Here is a 22,251-nt window from a genome sequence, read left to right on the forward strand (position 1 = left end):
AAGCTCTTGAGCATCTGTTAGGTTTCAGGCAAACTGGATATGTCATCTTCTTTATATTCACAGAAAAAAATAAGTAAAACTGCCAAGGGCTTGCCTTCATTTGATCTAGAAAAGGAGAATTGAGCACTGGCTTTATCTGTGTAGCAATTTCTGACTTGGACAGAAGATACCTAGATTATCTACTTTCCAATTTTTAAGAAATATTTTCTCTATGGTTTTCATGGCTGGTTTTAAATTTCTGGGCTCAATAAATTTTCCCAAATGCTGAACTACAGTCATGTGCCATTGAACCTGGCTAGATCATTTCAGCACCAGAGTACAATTATTTTGGATGGATGGATGAATAACTCATGATGATCCATATTCTGGGCCCAGAAACCTGAACAGCAGACCATCCAAACAAGATATTTCTAAAGCATACTAACAAATGAAGACTAGAAGCCCAGAAACATGCAATTTCAGCTAGAATTAGATTTCTTTGAATTTAAGATAGAGATAAAATTAGGCAAAGTAGAGGAAGTAACTATACATAGCAAACAGAAAGATAAAAACATTATTACATCAAGTAGGTTGTATATGTTCAGAATAAAAATTGAGTTACGTGTAGTATTGCTGTGCTTTGAGGACTCCACCCTTTTCTCTATCATAGCGTGTACTTTTGTAGTGCTATGATAAAATACTTGACATGAATAATTTAAGTCTGGAATAATTTGCCTATGGTTCCAGAGAACTAAGTGAGGTACGAGAGTGTGGAGGAGTAATGCTGATTACTTTATGGTGGATGGGAAATGCGGTGTGAGATGGTGAGGAATATGGAGAGGTGGAGGAAGAAAGGGAGACTGAAAGGGAGAGAGAGAAAATGAGAATATTTGACTTGGAATTAGATGTACCTTTCATAAGCATATGTCTAGTGACTTACTTTGTTTAAATTGGCTCCATGTCTTAACATTTCTACCTTTTCCAAAAATTGCACCACCAGATGGGCACCAAGCATTCAACACAGGAGCCTGAATGTAGCTGTCTGTTTACATCATACTGTGAGCTACTTGAGGACAGGTACTGTTTTTCTTCTTTCAAACTTGACAACCAACTATTGTATCTGACATACAACAGAAGGTTATTAGTAGATGGAAAAAAAAATATTTAACAGGTTTAAACAAATAGCCCTAGCATTCTTGTGTCTGCTTTCTCTCTTTGAAGAGAACATTTCAAAATTATTAACCTTATAAATAAATTTAGGTGTTAATGAAAGGAGGTACTCTCTCTCTTTTTAAAAGACTATTTTTTTTTCTTATTCTTGTAAAGGAAGTACAAAAGAATGTGCCAAGAGAATGTGTAAACTCACCACATCATAACATAGTCACAGGAGAATTCACACTTTTTAGATAAGCTGGTAGAAGAACAAAGATAGTTTTGAAAGGTTAGAGAAAAAGATTATGAAATGTCATATCTACTCTACAGAACTGACCACCCTTGGCATCATTCTTTTAATCTACCTGGGCTCCAAAATAGCCTAGGGCATTTGGAATGTAGACAATTAGCACCTCAGACAGAGCATCCACATGCAAACTCCTGTCACTTCTCAGAGATCTCAGGAGGTGTCAAGTTTAGATAAGAAGACCTTTTCAACCTTGGCTGACAGTTTTCCTAGCTTTCAATGTTTTTGTGTTTGATTTAAATGGCATCTATATTCAAAAAGTTTTCTTTAAAACATAAAGCTCTCTTCCTCTGCTATGATTTTTATTTCTTAGATTTTTTAAAAAAAAACGAGAACATATTGAGATTCCAAGATTTTGTTTCTTCCACAGAAATGAGCTACCCCTCTGTTATTCTCAACTTTAATTAATTAATTAATTAATTAATGCTTTTGTTTAGAGCACAGACCTTTAAGGCCGGAAATGACTACTTAGGGGTCATCTGGCTCAATTTCATTTGACAGATGGAGAAAATAAGGCTCAGAGAGAGGAAGCAATTTAGTGGTAAAAGGTGGAGTACAATTCAGATCTCATAATTATTTCACTCACTAGTGCTCTTTCCAATTCACATTGCTGTTTCTAAGGGGAGCCAAAGGCATGTAAAAGCATTGTGTGTGTGTGTGTGTGTGTGTGTGAGAGAGAGAGAGAGAGAGAGAGAGAGAGAGAATGAGAGAGAGACAAAGACAGACAGAGACAGAAAGAAGGAGAATTTCAGATTGTTTTCTTGACAGCTTTAATTTCAGCCGTTTATTCATTCACTAAAATGTATATATTTAGCATCCACTGTGTGTCAGTCACTGAGGATACAGTAATAAAAAAAGCTGTTATGGTCAAGTGGCAGAAACAGTCAATAAACAAGCAAATTCTTCTTCTCAAAAGTGGTAGTCCATTCCTTCATCTATTAGCACCTCTATTATCTTCCCCTTTCCATTATATGATCTTTGTTTTTTTGTATTGTGGGTACAGGGTATTAATAGTTATTTAAAAATGATGCCACATACACAACAGGTATTATATGAAAGGTTTATTGAATGGAGGTGGAGAGATAGAGAGCAAAAGGAAAGAGAGACATGGTGGGGGGAGGGGACACTCCAACAGAGAAAGGAGAGAAAGCAAGAGAGGGGGAGGGCCAGAGAGGGGTTGTAGTGGATAGATTACTGTGTACCTGGCCCAGATGATGTCATAGGATGCAGGTACTGACATAGGACATTGTCAGGACCCTAATGGTCCCTAAGCAAAGGCCAGTTGAATTTCCTGCACAATATAACAAAGGGACAGAGAAGGGAGAAAGCTGTTTCATTTCCTCTGTTTTCTACACCTCAAGCTCTGTGTGAAGTCTGAATTTGCCAAAGTCAGATTTAGTGCCTGTGTAGCAGGAGAGTGAAGATGTAAGTACTTTTCATCAACACTGCACTAGTGGGCTGGTCACCTGTCAGCTTGCTTGTAAGGTGACAATAAGGTCCTGGATGTGAGAGTTGTACCATTAGCTTATAATTTAACTGTTCTTTCTTTTTTATGATTTTAGTTGGGCTGAACCTTACTGTACCTGTCTGCTTTGACAAGTGTGCTATTTTAGCCATGCAGAATAAAAGAGAAAAAAAAAGAATGTATGGTATGCTTACACTGTCAGATCCAGGTAACTCTGTTCCTAAGTTTGCAGATGTTCAGAGACTGAAAAAAAAAAAAAGTTAGGTTTTATTTTTTAACCAATGTAACACTGAATGTTCCAGCAGTTACACGATAGGTGGGGTGCTGACTCAATAAAAGAGGATTCCCCTTCCCTTTCATATTTGATATGAATGCCATAATTGTAATTAACTTCCAAAGTAGTAACTATTCTCAAATACAGGGTTCTGGTTAAGTTAACTTCTGATGTCTTTAACATTGATGTAGGCATTTATGTATGCGAATAGAAGTTATAGTTATCAACAGTTGCACAATAATATAAAATAGATTTTGTATCTAAAACATTTGGGCTTACCTCTATCACCATAGGGCACATAGATGTTCACATACAACACCGATGGACATACCAAATTGGACAGAAAAAGCCCATGAGATGGCAACTCCACTTGAAGAACTTAGGTGGCTGAGTAAAGCTGAGAGTAGAGGAAGTGGTCTCCCCAGGGAAGAGTACACTAATTGGTTGTCTGATGCCAAATGGCCATCCCTGAAAACATACATACGTATTTGTATTTGCATTATACACACTTAACAGGTTGTGTTTAGGAATCATACACATATACATATATGCATGCAATAACAATGTTGAAGGAGAGCAGGGAGGATTATATGGGAAGGTTTCAGAGGTGAAAACAGTAAGAATAAATGCTGTAATTATATTGTAATCTTAATAATTTAAACAAAAGCAGCACCAAAAAAGGATTTGTTCTTCCTAAACTCTTCAGCTAGATTTATGTGAAATGTTTTTTTTTAAACACAATTACATTTTTTGTGACTAAACTGATATGTTTGGATCTTAGACAAAATATTAAGGTAAAAATTAATATTTGCAGGGCCTAAACTTATTCAAGGAGTTGACATATGGCTTAGTGGTAGATGACTTCATCTGTGAGGTCCTGGATTCTGTCATCTTGAAGAAAAAAAAAATGCTTGTTCAGCAAGATCTATTCCCAAAGTCCATAAATAGTTTAACAGTACTTGGTGATGCTATAGAAGCCTCATGGCAATGTTCTGCTGTGATTTTGTAGTTTTAGTGTTTTTATTCATTTTTCAGTCCGTCATTTTCTGTTCCTCATGATGACATGTACCATTTGCTTCTATCACCAATTCTTTTGTATACTAGTCAAGCCAAGTCATTGCTGATGGCAGGTTACAGGAACTACACAAGAACAAAAGCACTATCAAGTTTCTCATCTTTGTGCAAGGTCGGTCTGCATTGCTGGCACAGCTCAACTATAACAAGTGTTCATCTTTGCAGTGTGCCCCCTCCCCCACCGTGAACCATGTGTTGGAGAGCAGGCGATCAAACTCCATGACAAGTCTGAAGCTGCTAAAATGCTGAGTTGGCCTTAGTTGAAGTGTGAGAAGAGGTTTTAAGACAGGTAGACAACATCCTGTTGTTGGGTGCTCATCTCTTTTCTTTTTTTTTTTTTCATACTGGCTGCCCTGGGAGTCAGGTGGCTGATTGTGCCAAGCAGCAGCAGCAGCAACAACAACAACAACAGTAACAGCAGCAGCAGCAGCAGCAGCACTAGCAGCAGTAATCTTTCCCTTTTGCCAACTTTCTTCTGAGACCATCAAAGAGTCCACTAGGCATGGATTCAGTGACTGTGTACCACGGAAAAATCAGCAGAGAAACCGGGGAGAAGCTCTTACTTGCAACAGGGCTGGATGGAAGCTACCTGTTGCGAGACAGCGAGAGTGTCCCTGGAGTGTACTGCCTGTGTGTTTTGTGAGTACATCTGCTGCGAGACTGCGAAAGTGTCCCTGGCATGTACTGCCTGTGTGTGTTGTGAGTACATTGTGGTAGTGGTAGGCTGGTAGCACGTATAGCCTGACCTCGCAGGGAGGGCTGGAAGGAATGCAGGGGGTTACAGCTTTTGGCAAAGGTTCTCAGGGACACAGGCAACAGGAACTCTGAGTACTCTTCCATCTCTCACGCATGGTCCCAACCTTCCCCAGACTCAGCCCAGGGCTGTGTTGTGCAGTACTTGGGTGTACGTTCCTCACCAGGGATTTCATCTATTGGGTTTAAACAGTGTATTTGGGGAAACTTTACTGAATAGCCTTTAGAGTGGAAAACCATGGCCTAGAATTTACCGTTAATTTAAGAAAGAGCCATGCTCTGGGCTTCTGCTCTGATTTCAAGTAGACACCAGGATGGTGAAGCCCTGAGAAGTTGGGCTATTCATATTCTGGGCCATGAGTTAAGGAAAAGGAAGAACTCTCTCTATATAATTTTCCACAAACGTGTTTGGAAGTGGTACACCAAAAGAAAAGCATCTAGAAAGTGCTTGGAGAAGTGGCCAACCAGGACATGGAATTCATCATTTTAAGAATGCAGCACAAGAGAAGGCAGAAGCAAGCAGACCTGTGTGAGTAACACGTAGCTAGCCTCGTTTACATAGCCAGTCACCATGCCAGCCAAGGCTACACAGTAAGATCATATTAAACATCATCATCATCGTCAACAACAACAACAACAACAACACAAAAAGCAGTACAATATTGAGGAGGATGCGTGTGAAAGAATACAGATGGCTTTCTGGAGCTGATGAGTTACTTTGCTTTATGAGAGGGGTCAGGAGTTTTAAAACGTGGGATGTCTAATGAAAGATAGGGCTGGCAACAGTTTTAAAGAGCACAGAAAGAAAACACCATTGTGATGATTCCACTCTGCTCTTTGCCTAGACTGTTCTTAGCCTCTTGCTTCATTTTGAACCAGATGCAGCTGCATCTTGGTTCGCAATCTCCCCTGCGCAAGTAGATCTGAGATTGAATCCTACTGTAGTTAAGACTGTAAATTTGTTATCTCAGTAAACCAATCTTGTAGCCTTTGAGTTTAAATTAATTCCATATTGCAAGGGACTGTGACGATTAAACACTTCCATGCATTAAAAAAAAAAGTGAGCGTTGGGCTTGACACTCTGCAAAAAGTTCAGCAAGGTTGGCTTATTATTAATCTCTTTTTTGGACAATTTATTTCAGTACTCATAGAGGCATTCTACAGAAGGACTTATTTCAAGCATTACTGTAAGCAGGATAGGAAAAAAACCTCTCAAAAAAAACCTCACTCTAGCACAGTAAAGTCTACATTGAAACAAAACTAAGAAAAATGCTTGGTAGTGAGTTCTGAACATGATGATAACACTGCAAAATTTTGAAGTGCTTTCTGGGTCAGAAAATAAAGATTAAATAGAGGACTGTGTTAAAGGATCGTCATTGTATATTGATTTTAAAAAATGCCCTAAGTTTATTTGTGGCAGTTTTCAAATTATGCTAAATACATTCATCATAAAGGTTTCAAGAAAAATATGTGGAAAATAATTTTTCAGTTTTGGGGACAGAACCCAAAATTTTGTATGTGCCTGAAAAAAAAATTTTTTTTTTCTTTCTGAGCTAGCTCTGGGCTTGGACCTTTATGTTCCCAAATGAAACCTTAGGAAGGGCAAGAAAAGTCAACGAGGATCCTTAGGCTTTTTTCTTGCTGAAAGATGAAGGATGGTGAGTGAAACAGATTGCTCTGGGCAAACTGATAATGGAGGTAGCATGCTCCTTAACCTAAAGGGAAAAAAACTGAAGGTTCAAATGAAGCCTGTATAGGGGAGCAAGAGTGGGAGACAGTATACCTAAGACTTTTACACACCACCTGGTTATTCCTGAAGGTTACCAACAAGGCTGTTCCCTACTTACGAGTTTTACATATTCTGTTCAACATACATCCCGTGATCATTCTAAAAAAAATGTAAGTGCCCTCTCTTTGATGCTATCCCATTACTTTTATTCAAGGAACTTTAAACTTACTAATACTAGCTTGTTTACTTACATATGCATTCTACCACAAAAAAATACCTTCTTGAAGAAAAAAAAATCTTCTGCAGTACCAGGAATGTATCCTGGTACATAATAGACATTCAGCAAACAATTTGGAATTAAACGAACTGTTCAGACATAGTGTACTCTACCACAAAGTACACTGGACTGACAAGAGGCCAGGGTGTGGGCTCTAGGGAGTCATTCAAATTCTTTGGGGCTTAACTTTACATGCATATAAAACAGAAGCTTGTTTTCTCTGTTACAAAAGATTTCTTTAAGTGTAATCTTGAAGAAAAGAAACTTTAAGGTTTTGGGCATGTAGGCTGGAAACATGTAAGGAAATTCTCAGCATTCTAGTTTTCACTGAAGGTGAATGCCTTATAAATGTAATTTTTATGTTTGTTGTTGTTGACTAATTTCTCTATGAAAACATATTCTTATGAAAATAGAAAAGTAGAGAATTGTCCTCCCTTTAGAATGATGCCCTGCCCTATGGATTTTCAGAGTTATGGCCAGACTATGGTAGAGACAATACCTCCCCCCGCTTTTGCCTTTGATCAGTTCTTCTTCTTCTTCTTCTTCTTCCTCTTCCTCTTCCTCTTCCTCCTCCTCCTCCTCCTCCTCCTCCTCCTCCTCCTCCTCCTCCTCCTCTTCTTCTTCTTCTTCTTCTTCTTCTTCTTCTTCTTCTTCTTCTTCTTCTTCTTCTTTTTAGAGCCAAGTTTCCCTTTTGATACACACAAACATTTCATTCTCTCTTACTGGCACTATGTGGTACTTGCAAAATGTTATTTGCAACAAACCATACACTCCTAATTTAAATTACTAAGTTGCATGATATAGAGGAGAAAAAAGTAAAATCCTATATGCATGAAAAAACATACAATAATTGCATTTTACTCAGTGCCACTTTGTTCTATCTTGTGTTCATTCTCACTAACCAAGAATGTTTGCTTGAACTCTAGTTTATCTATTTTTATTGCATGCCTCAAACTATGTATGCTTCGAATTGTATTTTCAAACTTTATGTGCCTCTTTTTCAGATTAAATCTCAGGCATGGCTCTCACACAGGACCTTTTCTCCTGCTAGATTTTAGAAAACAGAATGTTTTAAACATAGTAAAAGTTTTCTATCTATAAGATTCTACTCTTCATTTACAAAAAGAAGCTTTTCTTCCAATTATTTTTCCTAAATAAAATTAGAATTAAAAGTCTGTCACAATAGTCCCTTACACTTATTTGTGATATAAAATTTAAAAACAGATAATGTAATTGAAGAGAAATCTATAATATTATGACTTAAAGACAAATGGAATTGAAAAATTATTTTTAATATTATGACTTAAGTTTTCAGTAAAGTTTCCTCTACATTTTAATAAAATGAATAATTTTTAACATGTACATCTATAATTTCCACATAGTATAGAATATCTGACTTATATGTAATATTTTAACAAATAAATTAAAGGCATTATGTTATAATGGGTATATTTCAGCTCACCTAAGTTGTAAATGAACCATTTTTTTTTTTTTTTTACTAATCTCTTATTTTATTTTTTAACGACTAATTTTGGTTTTGGATAATTTCATACATGTACATCAACCTCTTTTTTTGACACCTGAATCATTCAGTATTTTAAATTATAAATTCTACATATAAATGATCACCATATATTTTGCCTAAATGAATATTCAAGTTTATATGTGTATTTTTCCTTAACAATGAGTATTATTGTTAAAAATAATTCCCTTTGAAATTTGATATCTATTTTTATTATATTTACACTCTATTTTAGATTTTGTTAGTGTTATTGAATGTTTTTATGTGGTTGGCAAACTATTTTCCTATTTGAACTGGCTATTTACACACTTTTATCATTTAATGATTTGTCTTATTGATTTTCATACACACATGTACACACACATACACACATATGGACACACACACAGACTTGGACAGATTATATATGTTGCAGATTTCTTTTTTCAGTTTGGTCTTTTTTATTTAATAATTTTAGTATTAAAATGCAACACACAACTTCATGTTTGATTTCTTCCTTTGCTTTCCAGCTTAGAAAAATCTTTTTTCATTCAGAGATGCACAAAACTTCACTTTTTTGTTTTAAATATGTGGTTTTATTAATTTATATTGTATTCAAATTTTATTTTTATGTGCAGAAAAGATCTAATTTGATTTGTTTCCAGGCTGTTGTCAATTGTCCAACCTAGTTCACGAAATAGAACTGTCATTTTTCATTTGTTAGGGCACTTTATCAAAAACTAAAAGAACTGAATAGTTATATTATTGTTCCTGAATTATTTGGTTCAATTGATCCATTTGTGCTTATATTAATTGAATTAATATATTATAATCTTCAAATATACTCAAGAATTATTAGGTATTCTTATCTACTGGTTCTTTGTGATGAAATCTAAAATAATCATGTTAAATTGGATTAAATTACTGTCAATAATAATTTAAGGAAAATTGTCATCTTTAAGGAAATAACTTTTCAAAGATATGGTGTAAGATTTTATTCTCTTTTGTTTTCTGCGTATATCAAGTGTCTTTCATTGAAGTACATATTATACCCTCATACTTTTTCACTTTTAAATTCAATGGAAATAGCCACTAGGTAATATCTCATCATTCTCTGGGATTGTCTCATAAGAGGAAATTTAATTAAAATATTTAAAAAATCTTGAAAAAAAGCATATTTCTACAATTAGCATCCCTTTGTACATAGCTGTCTTTATGATTCTCTGATGAAAGTCTTGGAAGAAGAAATACATTTATAATTCTTTAGCTTTGAGGACACAGAATAATATAATTTGTCATATGTCTTTGGATAAAAGAGTTATGTTTGTGTACTTTTTCAAGGGGTGAAATTGATGATTACATTTCTCCTCTGATAGCACCTTCCAGGACTGTGTATTAGCCCACATTGTTGAGCTTCCAGGTCTGTAGTAGTTGATTTGCTGTGTTCTGTTCCTCAAGTATGGGATGTCTTCAACAGAAGGGTCTTACTGTTAAGTTTTTGAAGGCAACCAAGAGCATTAGCAATAGCCTGTTATGTTGGTCTGTGGGACCTCACTGGCCAACAACTCCAAAAGACATAATCCATTCCTGGTAGTAGGCATTTCATTTGATAACATATGATGTCTAGTTGCTGCCATGTTATAGAGTATTTTAACTCTTTTTATATATGCATATATGATTTTATTTTAGGAAAAATTTACATCAGTAGGCATTACATATGACTATTTTGAGAGGTCTTTAGTGTTATTTATGCCTCCATATATTCCGTCTTCCACTCTGCCATCCCACTTATTCCAATTTAACCCTACCTATTCCAATATTTCCTTTTGATTCTTTATACCTGTGCATTCTATCTCTACTTCTTTGAAAGCAGTCACCCACCCATGGTCTCTTAGTAACTCCCTGACCTATGTGAGTATTCCAAATGAAACACACATATCTCAAGATTCAAAGCTAACAATATCAAATGGGAGAACACATGTGTTTTTTGCCTTTCTGGGTCTGGGTTAGGTCACTCAGAATGGCTGTATCCAGTTCCATCAATTTACCTGCAAATTTCATAAATTCATTTTTGTTAATAGCTGAATATAATTCCATTGGTAAACATATCACATTTTTTTATCCATTCATCAGTTTATGGACAGTTTATGGCTCTTTCTGTTTCCTAGCTATTGTGAATAGAGCAGCAATGAAAATGGATGAGAAAATATCTTTATAGTTCTTTGGACCAGAAATAAAATGGCCACCATACAACTGAATTCAAGAAATGGAGGAGATATAGTACAATAAAATTTCAAAGCATCAGCTGTAATAGCAAGGAACAATGTAGCAAAGATGAATGTGACAATGAATTTAATATTATAGAATTTAATGAGAAATCACATTTTAGTACACCATTTTAGATTTCTTGTTTGTGTGTATGGTATGTTTGTGTGTGAGTACATGCATGCTGCAGTATAAGTCAGAGGACAGCTTGGTGAGGTTGCTTCTCTCTTTATCCCATGTGGGTCTCAGACTTTAAAGTATCTTTACCCATTGAGACATCTTGCTCACCCAGTCATCTAGTTTTAAAATTCTACTGGGAATGTTTATTGATGCCACATCTTCATAATATTCTCAGTCACTGAAATGATTTGGTATTATCTGTAGAATTTATTAATAGTACAATGAGCCCAAAAGCCATGCTGGTATTAAGTTTGTTACATATCAACCAGAAAATTGGTAAATATGGTAAATTCTGACTCTGGTTAACAATGTAAAATTGAAGCCTCAAGGTTAGTCTGAAGTTGCCATTTAATTTAAACATAGAGGATATCTGTGTTGACTTGTTAACCCCTTTCCTCCATCCCACACATCTGGGGCTTTCCTCAACTGCTTTTTCAACAGACAGTTGTAACTCTTTGTCTTTACAGACTTATCCTTTTTGTTGAGAATTATACTTCTGAGATGACCTTTAAGACTAAACTTTTAATTCATTTCTACTAATCTAAGAAATGCACCACACAATGGGGATTGAGTCAATATCTTCCTGCAAGATCCTCTGAGTACTCAGTGCAACTCTTCCTCTTATATAGTAAGTTTACCTTGTTCAAGTCCCTCAAATTTTCTTTTGCCCTGGATTAGCAAGTCATGGTGGTAAGAATAAGATCACTATACTATTTTACCATTAGTCTGGATATTGAATGCCTTTAGACTGTACTGGAAATTCATAAGAAAGGAGTCTGGACAACAGAAAATTCATAAGTTCTAGAAGGAGAACACAGTTTTAATAATGAAGGCTTTGTATGTATGGGACAGTTACTATGGATGTTTAAAATTTAGTTACAGTGCTTGTGAGGTGAGGTAGGAGGATCACCATGAGTTTGAAGTCAGTGTGGCCTGTATAATGAGTTCCAAACCAGCCTGAAAAAATTACCAAAAGTCTCTCAAAATCTGTTCCATAATTATGTCTTAAATGTACATAGCATTCTGTAGTCGAAAACATGGGAACTAGCTTACTTTATTTGCAATATGATGTAGAAGTCAGATGTACTTAATAGCTTTTCTTTTGAGAAGTCCCTTAACTGGCATCTAGAAAGTTAATATGGTTTTATTGGTTTTAAGCGAAGTCCTACCCACCATATTGACTCATTGAGAAAATAAGAAATAAGCTGAATGGCTTTGCACTTGCCCATTGCTAGTCTGAACACATTTTAAAAGCATAGGGGGACTGCTTTAGATGAAATAATTTCAAATTTTCGTATCAGCAATGACTAAAAACACACTTTTTACATGTTACTCATTAAAGCAAATTAAAAGCAACAATCTAAAACACTGCACTCTTGTCAATTCTAAATCCCGGGTTTATCACCAATTCTAAAAAGCACCTCAATTTTAAAAAATAATTACATTTTTTTTTCTGATTTGTGATTTACAAAGGTACAGCCTTCTCGGCTTCTGTGAATTGAATATATTTAGATTTGACTCATAAGTGAGATCTTGCATTATTTGTCTTTCTGTGCCAGGGTTATTTCATTTAGCCAGGGTTGTCCTCCAGGTTCATCCCTATTGTCAAAAATAGATAACAGTTTTTGTTAAGTTTGAATGGTATTCCATTATATGTATATTTCAGGTTTTGTTTTTCTATCATTAATAGTTAGTGCATATTGTACAAAATAATGGGTTCATTATAATATTTTCTTACATATAGAGTATATTTTGATCATATTTATCCCATTATCCTCCTTTTTCTTCTCTCCTTCTGGTCATTTTCTTTTCTCAATTTATTTTCTATTTCCATGTTTCTTTGTTTGTTTTAAAATTTAGTTTTCTCATATGAGGGACAGTATGTATATATCACAGTTTCTTCATCTATAATTCATCCACTCTTGCATACTAAGGTTGATTTTTGTTTAATACTTTATATTACAAATAGTGCTACATTGAACATGAGAGTACAGACTCTGACATAATGACCTCATTTGGATATAGAGCCAGCCATTCTATTGCTGAGTCATGCAGTATTTTATTTTTATTTTTTGTGATGACCTTCTTTCTGCTTTCCATAATCATTCTACTAATTTACATTCCCACTAACAGTGTACAAGTGTTCTCTTTCTCCACATCCTCACAATGCTTATCTTTTATATTTTTGATAAGAGCCACTTGAATAGGTAGGATTTCAATTTGCATTTTCCAATGATTAAATTTTTCATACATTTTTGGTTATTTTGTGTATATTCTTTGTGAAAAATCTGTTCAGGCTCTTTGCCCATTTTCAATCAATTTGTTTTCAAATCTTAGGCATTACGAATACTACCCCCTGTCAGGTTGATGGGTTGCTAATGCCTTTTCTCATTCAGCAAGAATGCTTCCAATTCAATTGATTATTTTTATGCTTGTGAAGAATTATTTTATCTTTATGTAATTTTTATTTCTACTTTAATCACATACATTTTTGAGGACACATCTAAAATCTATTCTCTTATTTTGAGTAATTATTACTTGTTTGGGATAAGGCAGGTTATTTTTATTTTACCTATTATTAAATACTCACTTGTGTTTTTCTTTGACTTATTTCCCCGGAGTGTGTGAATACAGATAAGTTTATTTGGTAAAAGATATGTACAGTTTTATGGCTTTTATTGACACATTACTTTTTTCCATAACAGTGATTTCCCACAGACATCATATATGTGGCTTTAAAAAGGCATACTACATTGTTAGGGAGCTGACTCATTGGTTAAAAGCATTTGCTGTTCGTCCACAGGATTTGAGTTTGGTTCCCAGCACCTATATCAGGTGGCTTACAAATGCTGTGACCTTTGGAATGCAATTTGAGTTGTTTTTCTTTTGATTTCTCCATGAGAATTGTCTATGGAGGATGATTTATTTCAAAGTTCTGTGACTGAAAAGCAGATATCACACACTGTTGGTTAATTTGAGAGGAAAGTTTGTTCATTCAGAATTCAAGGGCTTGGGGTGGGGAGTGTTGGTAATATTAGATGTCTTAATCATGAGGAAATGTATGTGCCATTGACACCAGCTTGTTTGGAGACCGAAGAAGGTAAGAGCTTTTGAAGTGGTACTCGGGTTCCTGCTGCTTAACAGAAAGTGAGATAAGATCAGGTTCGTTAGGAAACAATTTTCAAAACATACTCATTTATTTTGACTAAATGAAGCTGAATTATGGAAAGAAGACATCTCCATTGTACAATTTTGATGTCCATTGCTTTAGAATCTGGAAAAGGGTTGCTTACCATTTTGCTTAAATGATTGAGATTTTATTTTTTTGTGTTTTTACATGTACATATGCATATGTGCATATGTGTTTGTGTACAAGTGCTTGTAGGTATGTGCACATTTGTGTGGAAGCCAGAGAACAACTTCAGGTGTTCTACCTCAGTTGTTCATCTTGACTTTTTGAGATGGGTGCTCTCACTTTTCTTTAGCTCACCAACCCCAATAGGCTGCCTGGCCTGTGAGCCCCAGGGATTTGCCTGCTCCTGCCTCTCCAATAAAGAGACTCCAGGTGCATACCATCATGCATGGAATGGATTCAGAGGATTGAATTCAGGTCTTCTTGTTTTCAGGCATACACTTTACCAACTGCGTTATCTTCCATGTTCTATTTTTGAGATTTTTAAGCACATCACCCTTAAAGTTACTGTAAATTATTAATATTGATTGCTTCCCAAAGAGAAAAATAGAACTCAGGGCCCTGCTTCCATCTCCATTTTCCTGGATGGATTTAAGAAAGTCTCTTAAATACGTTTCAAGTTCCCATGGTGAAAAACAGAAATCATAACTTTTGTCTTGTTCCCTGGAGAGTACTTATTGAAACTGGTATAATTTAAAGATTTCATTTACTTAAAAATAAGAGCTTAACAGTAAAATAGTTTGTTTATTCACCATATCACATAAGCACACAGTAAGTTATTTTATGGATAATTCAAGTATTTTGATAAATCTACATTATAAAATTAAAGCATTTGTTTTGTGATCCACCAACGCTTAAATTGACTCTGTTCAATTTCCCAAGTCAAATGAACCCGATTAGAGTGTTTTAAATGTCTTTTGTAGTTCACTAGGTAATTAGTACTGATGGATATCAATTAAAAGTATAATAATTTAATTCAAATATTTAAAAGCTTTTTAATTCTAAACAGACTTAGTATGAATGTGGCCAATGAACTAAGCATAGCCTTCTCTTTGAAAGATTTTAGTATCATTTGCTCTTTTAAGTTTAAACACAATGATTAAAGCAGACTTTAATATATTTCCTAATCAAAAAATATATATATATTTCCTAATCAAGGATACCTATTGATCCAACCTTGTGCCCAAGAACAGCAACAGAAAGTATATTAAATGAGACAATGATAATTTATATTCAAATCCAAAAGATGTTTGAAAATTTAAGATGAAGGTAACCTTACTCTTATATATTAAGAAAATATTTATTAAGGAAATTATGAGAGATTAGAGAGATGCTCACTGGTTAAGAGCACTGGCTCTTCTTCCAGAGGACCTGGGCTTGGTTCCCAGAAGTCATATGGTGGATCACAACTGTCTGTAACTCCAGTTCCAGGGGAGCCAATTCTCTCTTTTGGTCTCCATGGTCACTGCACATACCTAGCTCACAGACATACATGCAGGCACAAAGATCAAACATAAAATAAAATAAAATAAAATAAAATAAAATAAAATAAAATAAAATAAAATAAAATAAAATAAAATAAAATAAAATAAAATAAAATATGTTTATAAGAAAGAAAGTAATGATCACCAGGAAAATTAATCTGAAAATCCCAAGATTATTCCATCACTACAGTAAAAATAAATAATAAAAAGTTATAAAACAGTAAAGATAAGGAGTACTAATGAGGATGTGAGAAGGGGAAACATTACACTCTGTTTACAGAAATGTATGTTAGTACAATCATTACTGAAAATAGCACAGAAGTCTTAAAAAAAACCTAGATCTACCACATTATTCATTTATTTTCTCCTGAGTATATATCCAAAGAAATGAAAGAGATATATGAACTGTTGTCAAAGAGATAGATGAACTCTTGGATTCATTGCAACAGTACTTACAAAGGCTAAGAAATGGAAATAGCATGAGAATCCATCAGTTGAGGAATGAGCAAAGAAAATGGAGACATAAGCAGGATGAAATTCTGTTCAATCATAAAGGGAATGAAATCTTGTCATTTGCAAAAATGTATATATAATTAGAAACCATTATACAAAATGAAATAGTGCAGATACAGAAAGGCATGTAGCACATGTTTTTATTCATATGTGGAAAATAAGAAAATTGCTTCTACGGAGACTGTGAGTAGTATGGTGGTTGCCAGTGGCTGGTGAAAGTAGGAGGGGTGTAGGATGGGGGATGGCACAACAGTTTGTACTAAGTGGTATTCTAGTTAGCTTTCAGTTGCTATGATAAACACAATGATAACAAGAAACTTGTGAGAAAAGAGTTTATTTCATCTTCCAGCTTAAAGTTCATTATTAGGAGAAGTTAGGGCCAGAACTCGAGGCAGAAAGAGGCAGGAACTAAAGTAGACACAATGAAGGAATGCTGCTTACTGGCTAGTTCTCCATGGTTTGCTCTGTTTGCTTTTGAAATAAAACCCACACAGGGGTGGCAGCAACAGCAGTGGGCTAGGCACTTCCAAATCAATAATAAATCAAGAAAATGCCTGCATAGACTTGACTACAGGCCAGTCTGATAGAGTCATTTTCATAATTGAGGCTTCCTCTTCTCAAATGACTCTAGCTTGTATCAAGTTGAGAAAAAAACAACAACAAAACAGAACAGTTAAGTAAGAACAAGACTTTCAGATTTGTTTATGCACACTTCAGATGATAATAGATGATGATAATAATAATGAATTGTACATTAAAAACTTTACAGCTGCAGTACTTGGGAGACCAGGTCCAGCCCCTTGTCTTGTCAGCATAGTAGATCTGGTTCTGGTAGTGGGGGCATGAGAGCAGGAAAATTAGTCCTCCAACTCACCTGAGCAAGGCAGGAGAGCCCATGCATGGGCTGACCTACTAAGCTTCTACCCAGGCCCAGATTCAGAGCTCTGAGTTGACCAACTCCAGCATCCAAGCCATCTGTGAACTGCTAGAGTACATGAAAGGCCCAGTCCTGTATATGGGATCTCCAATGGCACAGGCATCAACAGTATATCTGAGAGAAGTCCAATGAATATTTGCAAGTAAAGCTGTTTGGGCAAAGGGTATACCCCCTTGAAATACCATGACACACTGCAGCTTCCATGGCAAGATGTATTTATTTTATGTTAATTTTTGTTTTCTTTTAGGGAGAGTTAGCAGAGTCCAAGGGTAAATACTTATATCTACCCTTGGATGGGGATGGGGAGAGGGGTGGGATTGGGATACATGATGTGAGATTCACAAAGAATCAATACAAATTTTAATTTAAAAACCTAGGCACATTTCTGATCACATCCCAAATAAATGATAAATGTTTAGGTAAATATATTTGTCCTGATTGAAAAATATACAATATATATGTGAATCAAAACACCAAAGTAATTGAATATTCATTACTTTTACTTTTTGTGTACTAGTTAAAATAAATTTAATTGATAACGCATTTAAAAATTTATTAAGCAAATTAAGTATTATTGTCATGAGAATTAAAGTTTAACAAATCTATATCCATTATATTGTGTAAATCAAATAAGCGTAATCCAAACAGCATTTTTACTGCTTGGATCTCTGGCCTGTTTTGGTTATTTTACTTCTCAATATTTCAGTTTCCTCATTTATAACATAAACTTTATCATATGAATGTCATACAACATTTTGAGGGTCCAAAGGATATAAGGCATGCACTATGGAGTAAATTATTCTTCTAAAATTCATATATTAAAGCCCTTACCTTAAAATGTCTCTACATATTAAGAACGTCTTTAAAATTAAATGAATTCATAAGGATGGAATCATAATCTGATAAATTTGGTGACTTTATAAGAAGAGGAAGGACAAGTGCATAAACAAAAGGCCTTGTAAGAAGAGACAATTAACATGGCAGTCAATAAGCCAAGAAAAGAGACCCCAGAATGTAATTTACCATGGTGACATATTGAACTTGGACTCACAGCCTGTAAAATTGTGAGAAATAAATGTCTGCTGTTTAAATCAAAACCATCCAACTGTGGCTTGTTGCTACAACAACTTTAGTAAACTAAGACAGAGGCTAAGAAGTCAGGTGTTTCTGTAACATAGTCAAAAACCTGTGAAAATGGTTTTGGATGTAGGAGGCTGGAGGAATTTTGAAGTTAATGTTATTCTGGCTCTCCAAATTGTCATGAATTGAATGTTGGTAAACTTAAAGAACTGCAGGCAACTAACTAACACTGAAAATAGGAGTAATACTCTTCCCCAGGGAAGACATACAAATTGGTTATTCAATCCCAAATGATCAACTCTGAAAAATATACATATAAGCAACATCATATGAACTGAACAAGATATATTTAGGAATAAATATGTATATACATATATGTTTGTAATAACAATTAATGAAAACAAGAGGCATGAACTTGAAGCAGAGTAAGTGGGGTTTCTGGAAGGGTATGAAGTTAGGAAAGGAAGAAGATAAATGATGCAATTATAGTATATCAAAATTAAAATAAATCAAAAAAATAAAAAGTTGAGGGTGTTGAATGTTTTTTTCTGTTGAACAGTCTCAGATGGGAAATGAGGAGACAGTTACTGGAAATTGGAAGATATATGATCATTGTTCTAAAGTAGCCAAGAGTTTGGCTAAGCAGTATTGTAGTTTTGTGGAAGACAGAATCTGTGAACAATAAAAGTGGTTATTTAGCTTATATTTCTTTTAAAAGTATCTCTTCTATTTTGAAATCATACCATAATATTACAGTTATCCATTCCTCCAAACCCTCCCATGTACTCTTCCTTTTTCTCTTTCAGATCCATAGCCTTTCCCCCATTAACTGTTGAGATATATATATCTATGTCTATGTCTACATCTATATTCTTAAAGACATAAATAAAATCTGCCCATTTTGTGTAGTGTGCAGGAGAAATTGTATTCTTCAGGGAAGAGCATAATAGTTGGTTTTCGAATACTAACTGATCAACCCTGAAAACATATACATACAAGTAACATTATATTCCTTTAAAAAATTTCCTCTGGGAGAAGGACACTGGTGGGGAAGATGAGGGTAGGATTGGGTAGGGAGAAGGGAGGGAGGTACAGGGGGGATACAAAGTGAATAAACTGTACTTAATAAAAATAAAACATAAAAAATGTCTTTTCCTGCTGATGACCTGACCCATTCTATGCAAGCAATCTCTCTTAAAGCTGTATCTCCACCTCTAGCCCAGCTGTGGAGATTTTTAAACAAAAGTTTGAATGAATGGATTGTTTGTACCAGATTGCTTATCTATAGTAACACACAAAAGAAAAAATGAATTTAATGTGAAATAATTTAAACAAGCAGAAAATATGCAGTCATCAGGGGCCAGGAATAGAATGGTATTGTCTAAATTGTGTGCACCCAAATAAGTTTAAAACTTATCCCCAATATGACCATATTTGAATATAAGATCTCTAGAGGGTAAGAAAGTTTAACTGATGTCATAAAAGAGGAGTCTGCATTCAGGTGTGGTTGTGCGTGCCCACAATCCTGAAGCTCAGGAGGTTGAGGCAGGAAGATCATGGGTTCCAAACTAACCCAGGGTTACATACAACATGTCTCGAGTAAATAAATAAGTAAATAAATAAATACATGTTGAGCCAGATCTGGTATGGTTGATGGCTTAACAACAACAGCAAGAGGAAACATTTTCTGGTGTTCATGAGTTAAAACCCAAGAATGAAACTTCTCTTGTTTGTACCTTGTCCTTGGAGTTAACATCCAAAAATGTGAGAAATAGCCTCTTTCATTTAAGATATTCAGTCTATGGTATCGTTTGTAGTGGCTGAAGAGAACAATATCACATTTAAAAGCCTTGGCATAACAAAACTATAGTCCAAGTGGATCAAAGACCTCAACATAAAACCAGATACTCTAAATCTGTTAGAAGAAAAAATGGGGAACAGCCTAGAACTCATTGGCACAGGAGACAACTTCCTGAACAGAACACCAACAGCACAGGTTCTAAGAGCAACAATCAATAAATGGGACCTCATGAAACTGAAAAGCTTCTGTAAAGCAAAGGACACCATCATCAAAACAAAACGACTGCCTAAAGATTGGGAAAGAATCTTCACTAACCCTTTATCTGACAGAGGACTAATATCCAGTATATACAAAGAACTAAAGAAGCTGAAAAGCAGCAAACCAAGTAATCCAATTAAAAAATGGGGAACAGACCTAAACAGAGAATTCTCTGTAGAGGAATATAGAATGGCAGAGAAACACTTAAAGAAATGCTCAACCTCATTAGCCATCAGGGAAATGCAAATCAAAACGACCCTGAGATTTCACCTCACACCCATCAGAATGGCCAAGATGAAAAACTCAAGGAACAACACATGCTGGAGAGGTTGTGGAGAAAGGGAAACCCTCCTCCACTGCTGGTGGGAATGTAAACTGGTACAACCACTTTGGAAATCTATCTGGCGCTTTCTCAGACAATTAGGACTAGTGCTTCCTCAAGACCCAGCTATATACCACTGCTAGGTATATACCCAAACTTTGCTCAAGTACACAAAAGGGATACTTGCTCAACCATGTTTATAGCAGCTTTATTTGTAATAGCCAGAACCTGGAAACAACCCAGATGTCCATCAACGGAGGAATGGATAGAGAAATTGTGGTATTTTTACACAATAGAATACTACTCAGCAATCAAAAAGGAGGAAATCATGAAATTTGTAGGCAAATGATGGGATCTAGAGAAGATCATTCTGAATGAAATATCCCAGAAGAAGAAAGACAAAGACGGTATATACTCACTTATATAGACCTATAAGATATGATAAACATAATGAAAGCTATACACCTAAAAAAGATAATCAAGAGAGCAGACATGGGGTAAGATGATCAATCCTCATTTAGAAAGAAAGATGGGATGTGCATTGAACGTATGACAGGAGTCTACTGAGGGCATCTGAAAGACTCAGTGTTTTCAAAGCAGATACAAAGACTCATGACCAAACCTTTGGCAGAGTACAGGGAATCATATGAAAGAAGGGGAGTTAGTATGATGGGGAAAGGATAGGAGTTCCACAAGGACCAAACATATCTGGGCACAGAGTCTTTTCTGAGACTGACATTCAACCAAGGACCATGTATGGATATAACCTAGAACCTCTGCTCGGATGTAGCCTATGGTAGCTCAGTAGCCAATTGGTTTCCCATAGTGAGGGGAACAAGGACTATTCCTAACAGGAACTCAATGGCTGGCTCTTTGACCTCCCCACCCCCCAAGGGAGGAGCAGTCCTGTTAGGCCACAGAGGAGGGCTTTGCAGCCATCCTTGAAGATACCTGATTAAACAGGATTGGATGAATGGGGAGGAGGTCCCCCCTATCAGTGGACTTGGAAAGGGGCACGGTGGAGATGAAGGAGGGAGGGTAAGATTGGGAGGCAATGAGGGAGAGGGATGCAGTTGGGATACAGAGTTAATAAAATGTAACTGATAAGAAAAAATAAAATTAAAAAAATACTTCTTATGAAAAAAAAATAATGTTAACAATTTCAAAAAAAAAAAAAAGCCTTGGCATAGAGTGGAATTCATCTAAACAGTCTCACAACACCTACGAATCAATCAAGTAATGGGGTAAATATTTACCACATTTTGAAACGGCAAACTGCTTTGAAGTATTAGCTAATTTTTTCTCTCATTAATTTTATAATTTTAATTTAGTGTGACTTTCCATAGTTATGGCATACATTGGGATATTTCAGCACATGTATACAATCTTTAATGATCAGATTAGGGTAACTGACATTTTAATCATCTCATATCTTTATCATTTCTCTGTGTTGGTAATGCTCTGAATCCTCTTCCCTAGCAATTTTGAAATACACAATTAGTTGTTGTCAGCCATAGTTAGCCCATTGCCATGTAGAACATTACAATTGATTCCTCCTGTCCATCATCATCCCATTTCAATTAACCATCTGAATCCTCCACACTTTTCAGAATCTGCTAACCACTATTCTTTTGGTTTTACAATTAGGTTACTCATCGTATATTATATGCGAGTGTTTTGCAAGCATGTATGTATGTGTACCATGCA

At 35.4% G+C, this 22,251-nt stretch overlaps 1 protein-coding gene across 2 annotated transcripts in view; it reads left to right on the forward strand.

Annotated features, from left to right (window-relative positions):
- The first annotated feature begins 4,753 nt into the window (after positions 1–4,753).
- The window catches only part of Sh2d1a (SH2 domain containing 1A), a 39,945-nt gene continuing 22,447 nt past the window's right edge, over positions 4,754–22,251 (forward strand). For both annotated transcript variants that reach the window (XM_055612191.1, XM_055612192.1), the window contains exon 1: positions 4,754–4,890. In XM_055612191.1, the coding sequence (XP_055468166.1) occupies positions 4,754–4,890 (137 nt within the window). The remainder of the gene's footprint in view (positions 4,891–22,251) is intronic.

This window comes from Psammomys obesus, unplaced genomic scaffold (genome assembly GCF_907164565.1).
Source record: "Psammomys obesus unplaced genomic scaffold, mPsaObe1.curated_primary_1811, whole genome shotgun sequence".
Lineage (NCBI taxonomy): Eukaryota > Metazoa > Chordata > Mammalia > Rodentia > Muridae > Psammomys > Psammomys obesus.